The 12,245-nt window shown below is 39.2% G+C and overlaps 1 protein-coding gene across 1 annotated transcript; it reads left to right on the plus strand.

Annotated features, from left to right (window-relative positions):
- Positions 1 to 7,687: 7,687 nt before the first annotated feature.
- LOC131331350 (uncharacterized) lies at positions 7,688 to 8,465 on the plus strand. The gene has a single exon (XM_058365242.1). It carries the CDS (start codon positions 7,784 to 7,786, stop codon positions 8,276 to 8,278), a length of 495 nt encoding a protein of 164 aa, XP_058221225.1. The 5' UTR covers positions 7,688 to 7,783; the 3' UTR covers positions 8,279 to 8,465.
- Positions 8,466 to 12,245: the final 3,780 nt, after the last annotated feature.

The raw sequence follows: 12,245 nt of genomic DNA on the forward strand, positions 1-12,245 counted from the left end.
GGACTTTGTATTTCAAATCGTATTGTTAATTTAAGTTAAAAATCGAGGGCGTGACACCAGCAATTGCTTCGGGTTAAAAACAAACACCATACGTCTGAGTAACCCCTCTCTCTGTAATGAATATATGTAATAAGAGTTAAGACACGGTTGTGCTGCAACAATGGCAGTAATTGTTTAATAAATAAATAAATATATATATGTATATATATATATATATATATCTGTAATGAATATATGTAATAAGAGTTAAGACACGGTTGTGCTGCAACAATGGCAGTAATCGTTTGATACATATATTGGCTTCTCCCCTTTACCAGTTCGGTAACCTTTTTCTTATGACTTGTAACTATTCGATTAAAGTAAAAGACAATTCATAAACATCAGGACCATACAGGAAAAATGTACGTTTAGCAGATTGTGCTACAACAAGAACCAGCATATAAGTGTTCTATACCAAACGTGTATCAATATTAAAACTAAAAAAAATGGCATGAGATGGATATTGGTAAGAACTTTAGAAACCAAAGCAAGGATCTTGAATAGTTTCCTTCGATTTCTACCATTTATGAAGCTATATGAAGCATACTGCAAGACTCCATGGTTACATTATACATGTGTTTTTATTAATTGAAGACAAACAAAGACTGGCATTTCACAAAAGCTTCTAGAATATATATTAACTATTGACCCATGTGGCATGCATTACACATCCACCATTCAGCAAAATACATGTACGAAGATAACTATTCCAGGTCTCAATATCAATATATATAAGTATATAGACAAGGACACAGTTGTAAACTTGTAATTGAACACAAATTCAAATTGGATGTTCTTGCACTCGTGCATATATAAGCACTCTCAAGAGTACTTGCATTGTCAACTGTCTGAACTCAAGACATCTATGGCTGTTGTTGATTGTTTTCGGACAGCTACTATTGGATGTTGCTGATTTTTCTATTTGATAAGCCTCTAAGCAAGGTCCCTTTTTTTTTTTTGGCAAACAACATGTCCTCAATAGAGCTTTAATGAAGAAAACAGAAGGCAACTCTAATTGTCTGGGATTTATGGCTCGGTTTCATTTGGTTGGTTTGTGTAGTGGCCCCAAAAATGGGGCTCGGATTGTTCACTGAGACACGAGTCACCGGACATGATCGAATAGGTCCCCTAGATATGTGATGAGCATAAAGTTCGAAGTGTCCTGCAGCCTCCTCGGTGCATCGCTCGGCAAGTAGCAACGATCCAAGCATCGTCTTCCAGGATGGCTCGGGAGAGAGGTCATCTCGGGGATTCCGTGACCGCGTCCAAGGAGGCGTCGGCATAACAGGGACCATAGGCAGTTACATGGGGATAATCATTGATGTGTGACCTGGCCATGTGCTCCATAACCGCCTTATCTCTTATGTCACATATGATATCACCTAAGGTGGTTACCCGAGCATACCCTCCACGCGCTTGCTTGGGGACCAAATAAGGCGAGGCCTATAAAAGGAAATGGACTCTAACCTAGAAAGGTATGTTATTCTACCCTAACCCTAGACCTACACTTCTTCCTTAGATCTAACTTGATCATCGGAGGGTCACCGGGCCACCAGCCCTAGTGGCTTGTTGCAGGATATGCGGATGGACCAATGAGCGACAAAGGAAGGAACCAGAGCCCTACCACAGTCCAGATCCCGATTAACCGAATCCCCAGATGTCTCCCCCTCGTTCTAGTGGAAGTTGCGGACGAAGGAGCCACCACAGCCTGCCCCACAATGACGAAAGAGTTCACTGAAGGGAGCACCAGCCAAGACCATCCGCAAAGGATCGACTCGACTCACCTCAAGAGCGGGACCGCGTCAGGAAAACAGGCCTACGTGAAGAACGTTCCCTGTCACCTAAACACCACCCAAAAGAAATCTAAGGGCGGTGCTCTGCCTTCCACAGGCTCGGAAGTGTCTCGGCTTCCTCCACTCAACCCATCCACCACAGCCGGGGGCACTCCGAGAACACTCCTAACTACTCAAGGTTTACCCAGGCGGACAACAACCAATAGGAGATCCAAACCAATGGATACCAAAAATTCCCCAACAACAGCCAATAGGAGATCCAAACCAAGGGATACCAAGAACTCCTCAAGAACAGATAGGAGAAAGCCTGGTAACCGAGTGCCTCGAGCGGAAGGATGAGGGCATCGAGGTGCACCACCACTCTCGAGATGGCTACAGATCTGATAATCGTTGTGTCTGGCGCAAACGCACCCCTTAGAAATCAGAGAAAGTTCCGCCAAAACCCAGGGGCTTCCCAAAGCATGATAATATAACCCCGAAGAAACGCACCGCAACTGAGCGCCCAGATGGTCCCAACCGTTCGATCCGGCCCCATCGCGATACGTGCCTGGAGAGACTCACAACCTCTCCATTTACTAAAGAAATTGACTCAGTCAACACCCCCCCCCACACACACACAAAAAGGATTCACCCAGCTCAAATTTGTCAATTATGATGGCAAGTCTGAGGCGCCTATACTCACTTGGTACAGTATAAGCTCGTCATGTCTCTATTCACCCAGAGCAGCCCCTCAGACGACGCCTTCCTTTGCAAGGTGTTCCCCGCAAGCCTCCATAATTTGGGTCTCACTTGGATCAACCAGCTTCCTCCCAGATCCATCTCATCGTTTGATTCCCTCTACGACGCCTTCATGGCTCGGTTTGTGACAAGCAACAAGCATGCGAAGGAGATTGACTCCCTCATCGTGCTTCGGAAGCGAAATGATGAAACGCTCTGCTAATACGCCAGTCATTACTGGGAGCTCTTTAATGAAATTGAGGGTTACAACGAAGTCAACTCGGCCTGCAGTTTCAAGCTCTGTCTGACGTCAGAGGACGAGCAGGTATACGATGATCCCCAAGGTGGTTGGCAAAGACTATTGTCGTGAAGAAAAAGAACTAAATGGCGTGTATGCGTTGACTACACCAATCTCAACGATGCTTGCCCGAAGGATTTCTTTCCTCTCCTTCAGATCGATCAGTTGGTCGACGTCACTGCCGGCCACGCCCGAGTTTCATGGATGCTTACTAAGGCTACCATCAGATCGCAATGCACAAGGACGATATCAACAAATGTTCCAAAATATTTTCCTTTGCCTACATTAAGCTTCATTACAGGTTTCAAGAAAATATGTTGCATAGCAAGCTCCGTTAACATTTTTCATCAAAAATACTACATTGTACGATTCTTATAGCATTTCCAAATAGGAATATGGGACTCAAGCGACTAAATGGATTGAAGTCCAACTGTACATTATCAAGATGATACTTTAACCTACATGTCCAATGTCATGTATCACTAGCTAAATATGCATATGCATATGCACGAGCATGCACACAAATAATAACAACGGAACTCATGTAGTTTCCAATCATTGGGGGTATGGGCGGGAGAGGATTGGAACAAACACAAAAAACAAAAACACTACGAAGTAACAAAACAAATAGAAACAAAAGGATTCAAGATGGACTATTTCAAGCTTTTAAAAAAAAAAAAAAAATCCTTTTTGCCATCAAGAAGCATTACCAGAAACACAGAATGTCATTAACACGGACACCAACCATCCTCAGGTGCTTCCTTCATGCGGCTGTGAAGTCTCATCTTCTCTAGCATTACTAGACTAGAAACAGAAGCTGAAGATGATTCACGGTTTTAATGCATCCTTAACGAATTCATCTCTCTTGGGGATTTTTTCAGATTCATCCTCTTTCTTTGGCATTGTACCCAATGGATCGGCCTCATCTTGAGCTTTGCACAACAGTGCACATCAGCCACGTAATTGTAATTGTGTGCCACTTCGGATGTGTCTCTTCACATATTTAAGTACTTGTCGCTGTTCAGCCACGTTATCCAATAACTGACTTATTTTACCCATCATAGATTTATAAATCGAACGAATAACGGCAAAGTAAGTGACATCCGTTGGTTTGGAAATTTTGGATTTGAATTTGGATTTAGACTTGTAGGTAATGAGCGTAGAAAAATAGAATAATGATCAAGAGAAAGATATAGGGGAAATTACCCACAGGTGGCGTGGACCAAGATAAATCACCACTTTCATGGTGTCAAGTCTCCAAATTACCAAGACATGACACCTGCAAATAATATTACCAATACATGGCATGAGGTAATAAGCATGATGAGACCGGACAAATTTGTCCTTTGTCCAAGACAACACTCTCTCTGCGCCCCTGACACACCCCCGGCCGACCCCACCCCCAGACCAAACTACCCAGCAATAATACCCACTCAATCCACGGCAATTTCTTATTTTTTATTTATTTACTTAATAACTTTTATATTTTTTTTCATTTTTATTTATTTAATATTATTTAAATGTTCCAATTTTCAATCCGGTCGAATCGATGCAAAAATCTTATTTTTTTTATCATTTTGTCTTCAATGATCATAATGAATTTTTGGCTCGAAGGCTTTTCAACAAGTATCCTAAGACTTATTATTTAGTTTCAGGTCTCTCTTAGGGTGTTCATTGAAAGGTCTTAGAGCCAAAAATTCATTACGACCATTTGGGATGAAATGATAAGAAAAATAAGATTTTCGCACCGGTTCAAACGAATTAAAAATCGGAACACTTATTTTTTTAATCTTTATATGTATTTTTAAATTATTTAATATTATGCCCTGGCAATAATTAAACCCACGGCAATTTCTTATTTCTTATTTATTTACTTAATAACTTTTATATTTTTTTTCATTTTTTTTATTTAATATTATTTAAGTGTTCCAATTTTCAATCCGATCGAATCGATGCAAAGATCTTGTTTTTTTTATCATTTTGTCTTCAATGATCATAATGAATTTTTGGCTCGAAGGCCTTTCAACAAGTACCCTAAGACTTATTATTTAGTTTCAGGTCTCTCTTAGGGTGCTCATTGAAAGGCCTTAGAGCCAAAAATTCATTACGACCATTTAGAATGAAATGATAAGAAGAATAAGATCTTCGCACCGGTTCAAACGAATTAAAAATCGGAACACTTATTTTTTTACTCTTTATATGTATTTTTAAATTATTTAATATTATATACGTGAGTAAATTTCTTTATGTCATTGAAATTTTACTCTTATTTTTTTACTCACTTTGTGCAACTTTTAGGCTCCGTTCCAGAAACCTTCTTATAAAATAAATACTTATTTTGGAACTTCTCAAAGAAAAATAAGAAGGATTGTTCCACAAAACCTAAATAAACAATTTATTTCACATTTTCAAACTCAAAAATAACGAAAATGAAAAATAAATTTTCAATTTTTTTTGCACCGTATTAAAAATCTCAATGAGATTTATCAAATAAGATCCATATTGATAGAAAAATTATTTGCGTAAGCACATAATTTTTGAACTTGAAATTATCTTTTTAAGATCCATACAGATATAGAGTGTAGTCTTTTTGCAATATGGACTTGGTCTTGGTCTTGAAAGAACCACCACCTAACTTTTTACTTATCACTTGCCAAAAAATATGATTTGCTCTTTATACAATAAACATGTGGTCCACGCAGACATAGAGTGTAGTCTTTTGACAATATGGACTTGGTCTTGAAAGAATCACCACCTGTCTTGAAAGAATCACCACCTAACTTTTTACTTATCACTTGCTAAAAAATATGATTTGCTCTTTATACAATAAACATGTGGTCCACAGAGACATAAAATGTAGTCTTTGGGCAATATGGACTTGGTCTTAATATTGAAAGAACCACCACCTAACTTTTTACTTATCACTTGCCAAAAAATATGACTTGCTCTTTATACAATAAATATGCGGTCCACACAGACATAAAGTGTAGTCTTTGGGCAATATAGACTTGGTCTTGATCTTGAAAGAACTACCATCTACCTTTTCACTTATCCCTTGCAAAAAAACTTGACTTACTCTTTATACAATAAACATGTGGTCCACACAGACATAGAGTTTAGCCTTTTGGCAATATGGACTTGGTCTCGAGTAAGTTAAAAATTTGGTAGGATACCGTGCTGCGTCGGGGTTGATTTCTCCTACTCCGAAACGTTAAACAACAATGCATAAACACTTATTATACTTAGGAGAAGGTAGGATATAGATTATAATACCTTTAATCTGGACAAAGCGATTCGGTGGAATCCGGTTGGTTTTCGTTTGGTGGCGAAAGATTGATATTCTAGCAGCAACTTAGGGCTGGAATAACTTGACCAAACATCTGCCGTTTTGGATGATTCTTGTGTCTCTCGCGAAGATCTTGAAACGCTCTACGACTTTCATGAAGAAGTCTAAGCCCGAAAACCACTCTAAGTAGTAGAAAAATGAAAGTTTAGAAGGATCGCTAAATCTGTCTGGAAATCAGAATCCGAAAATTTTACCTAACTTTGAATGGCGATAACTCTATCAATTCTTGACCGTTTTGGACAATTCTTGGGTCGAAATCAAAGCTCTCGACGCCCTCTACAACTTTCGTGAAGAAACTTAGGCCTAAAAACGATAGCAACTAGGAGGAAATAGGCCGTGAATAGAGGGACGTGATATGGACGAATTATTGAATTAGTTTTTACATCAAATATACACATAATAATATAATCTAATTAATAAATCTAACTAATTATTAAATTAGTTTTAACATTTCAAATTTGTATTAAAAAAAAATGGGGCAAAAATCCGGGTCGTTACAATTACAGACGGATGATTGAGTGGTTCCCCAATCTCAATCAGTTTCGTTAACGAGTGACAAAGAGAAAGGCCCAAGAACACCATTTATTCTGGCGTGGCTTTAAACTGGCGTTTGTGTGGGTTCGAATACGTGTTTAGGTTGGTAACTTGAGTCCCCTTTCATGCCTCTTTGTACGCTCAATTTTCGTCCACATCTTTGGCTCAAACATATTTTTGATAGAAATTATAAGACCCACGATTCTGTTCACATAAATCAGACCCACAATTGATACACACGATTTTTGAAGAGTTTTTGCTGTACATATTGGAAGGCAAATGCTACAATTCCATCACATATGCCCACCTTATGCATGTGGTGCCCACTTCGAGACCTAAAAAAATAGAGTACTCATAAATTTAAAAATAATTTTTTATGAGGTCTTATAAAAAATCAACTTTAACGGATATCAGTAAGTATTTTTTTTGAATTTACGAAGGAGAAACTGAGCAGTTAAACAATTTTACTCTACGAATCCAGAAAAAATACTTACCGATATACGTTGGAATTTCTTTTTTTTACAAGGCCCCATAAGAAATTATTTTTAAATTTATGGATATTTTTTTGTATTTTTATGAGACTCGGAATGGATCCCACATGCGTATGGTGGACATATATGGTGAACCTAGACTTTCTGTTAAAAGAGGAGAGAGACGTACAAGGTAGTAAAGGAAGAGAGAGAATAATAAAGTTGTTGGCTGTTAAAGAAAAGGGTAAAATCGTAAGCTTGCAAAGCCTTACCATGCTTTGGTCAATATTCTTGGACATACCATGGCTCTTGTAATTTCAGAACTCGGTACCATCAAGTGGTCATTATTTCCACTGCACACCACTGTCCCGTGATTTTCCCAAAGATATATATGCGATAATTAATGAATACAAATCAAACCCATTAACCCAACAGTAACAAGGTCTGAGGGGTTCTTCCGTCATTTCCTTGTTTCGATCACAAGCACCAGCCACTCGTGTATTAACTTAGGGATAACTGAACTCCCACCTCCCAAGGATTAGCTTCTTCGTCCCCGTGAAAAAACCCCCAAACCAAACCCAATCCTATGGCTTCCACAAGCTTCCTCTTACTCCACCCTCTCCATCTCCGTCGTGTGCGCAATGCGCCGCCACCTATCTCCTGCACCGCGCACCCTCCTAGACCTGCATCTCCCTCCCGCATTGCCGCGCTTCCAGGCCGGAGACAGTGGTTGCTCTTGCTGACGGCAGCGACGACGACACTGAAGGCAGCGGAGTTGCCGTCTATGGCACAGGACATACCGCTGTTCGGATTGAGGAAGAAGCTGAAGAAGGTGGAGGAGGAAGCGGAGGAGGTAATCAAGGAAGGTATCGAGAGCGCCGAGAAAGGAATTGAGATTGCGGAGAAAGGAATTGAGACGGCGGAGAAGGGAATTGTGACGGCGGAGAGAGAGATTGAGTCCGCGGTGAGCTTCGGGGGGCTGGCACAGGCGGTGGCGGTGGCGGCAGCGGAGGTGGTTGGAGTTGTGGCTGCTACTTCTGTTGTGAATGGTATTTTGGGCCCTGAAGGTCAAAAGTCGTAAGGTTATTACTATTACAGTGTTTTTTTTTCCCTGAAAAAAGTCTAGGAACACAACTCTAGAAAACAATTTCGAAAATATCTGTATTTGAAGTTGTTTGATGTATGTTTGAAGTTGTTTGATGTATGCAAATTCGCGTGTATTGAAGGGCTCTGTACACAATTATATCTGGAGTTGTGTTTTAAAGTTATATTGGTGTCATAGTTGTTTTTTTTGGATTCGCAATTTGAGTTTAAGTATGCCTTGTTGTTAAATTGTATTAACTTCAACTTCGTCGAGGATTACTGTGGTTACTGAAGAATTAAGGGCTCGTTTAGAAACCTAATTATTTTTGCATTATATTTAGGATTGTGAGTTATTGATTTTGGATTGTGATCAGAATAGATTGTGAATTTGGTAGAGTGTATGTGAGATATATGCAGAATAGAGATTTTGCAACAGAGTAGTATTTGAGAGGTAGCTCAAAATAGATTATGAATTTAGGAAGATAATCTGAAATGAGAATGAAAAAGCTTGAGGGCCGATTCTCAAATTGTGCCTCTATGGTGTAGTTTTGACAATGCATTGTGAGAATTCAGTTCCCAAACAAAAAAAACCAAAAAAAATGCAAAATACAGAAATGAGAAGCCAAATTTGACTCCGAAACAACCTCTTAGGGGGTGTTTGGATTGTTACTTATCCCATTTCCTTTTCACATTTTACCATTTTTGGTGTTTGGATGTCACGCCCTCGATTTTAAGCATAACTAAAATAACTTTTACTTAAATAAAATTCTCACAAAAATATACATCGAACCCAAAGGAGTTTACCATTTCTTGTTAATTAAATTACATTTCCATCTCCAAGAGTTTAAAAGTATTACATCGTGAGGCACTACGGCCCAATCTTTCGTAAGTATAGGAGCTAAGAAGGTTAAAGAAAGTTTACAGTGCCACATAGTCAAAAGCATGAAAATGAAGTTTCTACACCTTCAAAATGTGATTGTCAAACGAAAAACTAAATATCTTCTCGTTCTCAGCTTTCAAAAAAAAATGCACTTGTATATATGCATACTACTCCATGCTACTGCTCCGGAATCATACCTGAAAAATGAAGGGTTGAGCTACACTGGCCTAATAGAGAAATCTACACAACTATTATATGCAAATGGGATGACAGGTAGAATGAATAACAGAAGTAGGTACAATATCGCAAATGTGAAGCAAACCATGACCGGTAATTATCCCATCGTCGATTACAGAAGTAAAGTATAACGACCACGCACCAAGATTCTCGTCTAACCACAAAGACTTACTATCTATATGATTTACTCATTACTACCATGGCTCCTAATCTTTTCATGCATAACCTATCCGACATCTCGACTTCACAATAGACATAACAACACACACACGTTGAAAGGAAATAAACATACCTCTAGATATATGAGATATATGAGACAAACCAACAAGCTCGCGATACTCGGTAGGATCTTTAAGAGGAATCCCATTAGAAGCAGAGAACTTAGCATGTAACTCAAAAAGAGTAGCAACAGTTTTGTCATCAGTGAGTTCAGCACAATAAAGATTGTCAACTGCATACTTAGTCTAGGACAGGAGATAACCTTTAGGAGAGGAGGCAACCTCTAAGCCAAGAAAGTACCGATGAGTCCCCAAATCTTTCATTTCAAATGCATAAAAAAGATGACGCTTTACCTCCTTAATAGCAGTAGGATCAGAACTAGTAATGATCATGTCGTCAACATATAGTAAGAAAAGAACCAAACCATGAGAAGTGCGACGAATAAAGAGAGCAGAATCATGAGTGGTAGGCTGAAAACCAAAAACCAATATCTAGAATCACATTATGAAAGCGTGCATACCAAACATAGAGAGATTGTTTAAGACCATAAAGTGCTTGGCATAGATGACAAATAAGGCCAAAAGCATGAGAAAAACCCGGAGAAAGGAGCATATAGACTTCCTTAGACACAAAACCATTCAGGAAAGCATTTTTAACATCCAATTGAAAGAGAGTTTAGTGGTGCATAGCAGCAATATAAATCAAAGTACGGACAATGGTCATCTTTGCAAATATTCCTGAGAGAACCAGAACCCCTGAGCAACTAAGCGGGCTTTATACCACTCCAAAGAGCCATTAGATTGAGTCTTAACTTTAAAGACTCATTTGCAGCCAGTAAGATTCTACCATCCAAAAGAGGAACCAACTCCCACGTTTGTGGTTTAGGAAGAGCAGTGAGCTCATCATTCATGGCCTTCACCCAGTTAGAATCATTACAAGCTTCTTTGGAGGAACGAGGTTCAAAGTAGGTATGTAGATGAGATAAGAAGGAACAATAGGAAGAAGAGAGACAAAGTATTGGTAAAACCAAGTCCTACCAGTGGATGACAATCACGAGAAGGATACCGGCGGTCAAACGAGCTAGAGTTGGCTGCAGCACATAGACTAGGTCCAAAAAGGTAGTGGGAGGGGCAGTAGAGTCTGGAGGAGCTGCAGTACGGCAAAAGTATGAGTATGGAGGCGGAAGGAGAGTAGACGGAAGGGGAGCAGAGGATACCACATGAAGTTCGAGAGTAGAAATGTACTTTGTAGGTACATTAGAAGGAAGTGGATCAATATTAACCAAGTCTTCCTTAGCAACAGGTGCAGTTTTGGGAGGAAGAGAGAAATAGGGTAGATGCTCGAGAAAAGTAATGTGCCTAGACACATACAACATCTTTGTCACATGATCATAACATCGATAGCCCTTTTGATTAGTGTCATACCCTAGGAAGACACAACGAGTACTAAGCTTAATGCGATCTTTCTTTGGGAGAATGACAAAACAACTAGAACCAAACACAAGAGAGAGTAGTTAAGAACCTGATCATAGAGCTGCTCATTTGGGGAACTACCAGAGAGAATAGGAGTGGGCATCTGATTCAGAAGATAAAGTGCAGTGAATACAACTTCTTCCCACAACACAGAGAAGGTACAAAGGACGACAACAGTAGAGTCCTAGCATCATCAAGAAGGTGACAATGCTTTCTTTCACCCTTACCATTTTGGGTAGGTGTGTCAGAACAAGAAGATTGATGGATAGTCCCATGTGTATCTAAGATTGTAACAAACTCAGAAAGAAAATATTCCCCACCCAAATTAGAACAAAGAATTTTAATAGAAAGCTGGGTTTCAACCCCTACCATTTTGGTTGTATGCATTTTCGTATGAATGAAATCTCCTACCATTTTGAAAAAAAAAAAAAAAAAACCCTGGGATGAAAGGAACTATAAATTTTAAAAGAAAATCAGATTTGTGCGTCATAAATAAACCTAAGATCAACAATAATCATCAACAAATAAGAGAATAAACGGAACCACCTTTAGTGGAAATCGGAGATGGACCCCATTAATAGGTATGAACAACCTGAAAAGGAGAAGTAGAAAATGAGGTATTTTTACTATAGGGAAAGGCAAAAAATTTTGCGAACTTACTACCATTGCACTCATAAATGTCATTAATAGAAATTTTCCCTATATACCTGACTTGACCAAAAATTTTAAATGCTCACTAGACAAATGTCCTAACCTAGAATGCCAAAGATGAAAGAGGGAGGAATTACGATCTAAGCAAAAAGACGACATGACAGTGGAGGTAGATTCGATAGGAACGTGCAAGCTCTCCAAAATATAGAGATCACCAACCCTATGCCCGGTCCCAATCTGTTTCTTGGACACCCAATCATGCACAAAACTACTAGAAGAGGAGAATAAGACATCAAACCCGGAATCAGATAATTGAATAATAGAAAGTAAACTTAAAGACAATTGAGTAACATAGAACACATCCGAGAAAGACAAGAGAGAGCTAGAGGTAGGGAGAATGGAACCAATGGAAACAACTTGCATAGGGGAACTATTTGCAATGGCAATGCTAATAGAGAGGCAGGGGAAATGCAATTGTTAAGGAGAGACAAATTGGGAGTCGTACA

Source organism: Rhododendron vialii, chromosome 6a (genome assembly GCF_030253575.1).
Source record: "Rhododendron vialii isolate Sample 1 chromosome 6a, ASM3025357v1".
Lineage (NCBI taxonomy): Eukaryota > Viridiplantae > Streptophyta > Magnoliopsida > Ericales > Ericaceae > Rhododendron > Rhododendron vialii.

Coding starts and splice junctions, on each gene's coding strand:
- LOC131331350 (XM_058365242.1), top strand. CDS start 7,784: ATGGCTTCCACAAGCTTCCTCTTACTCCACCCTCTCCATCTCCGTCGT.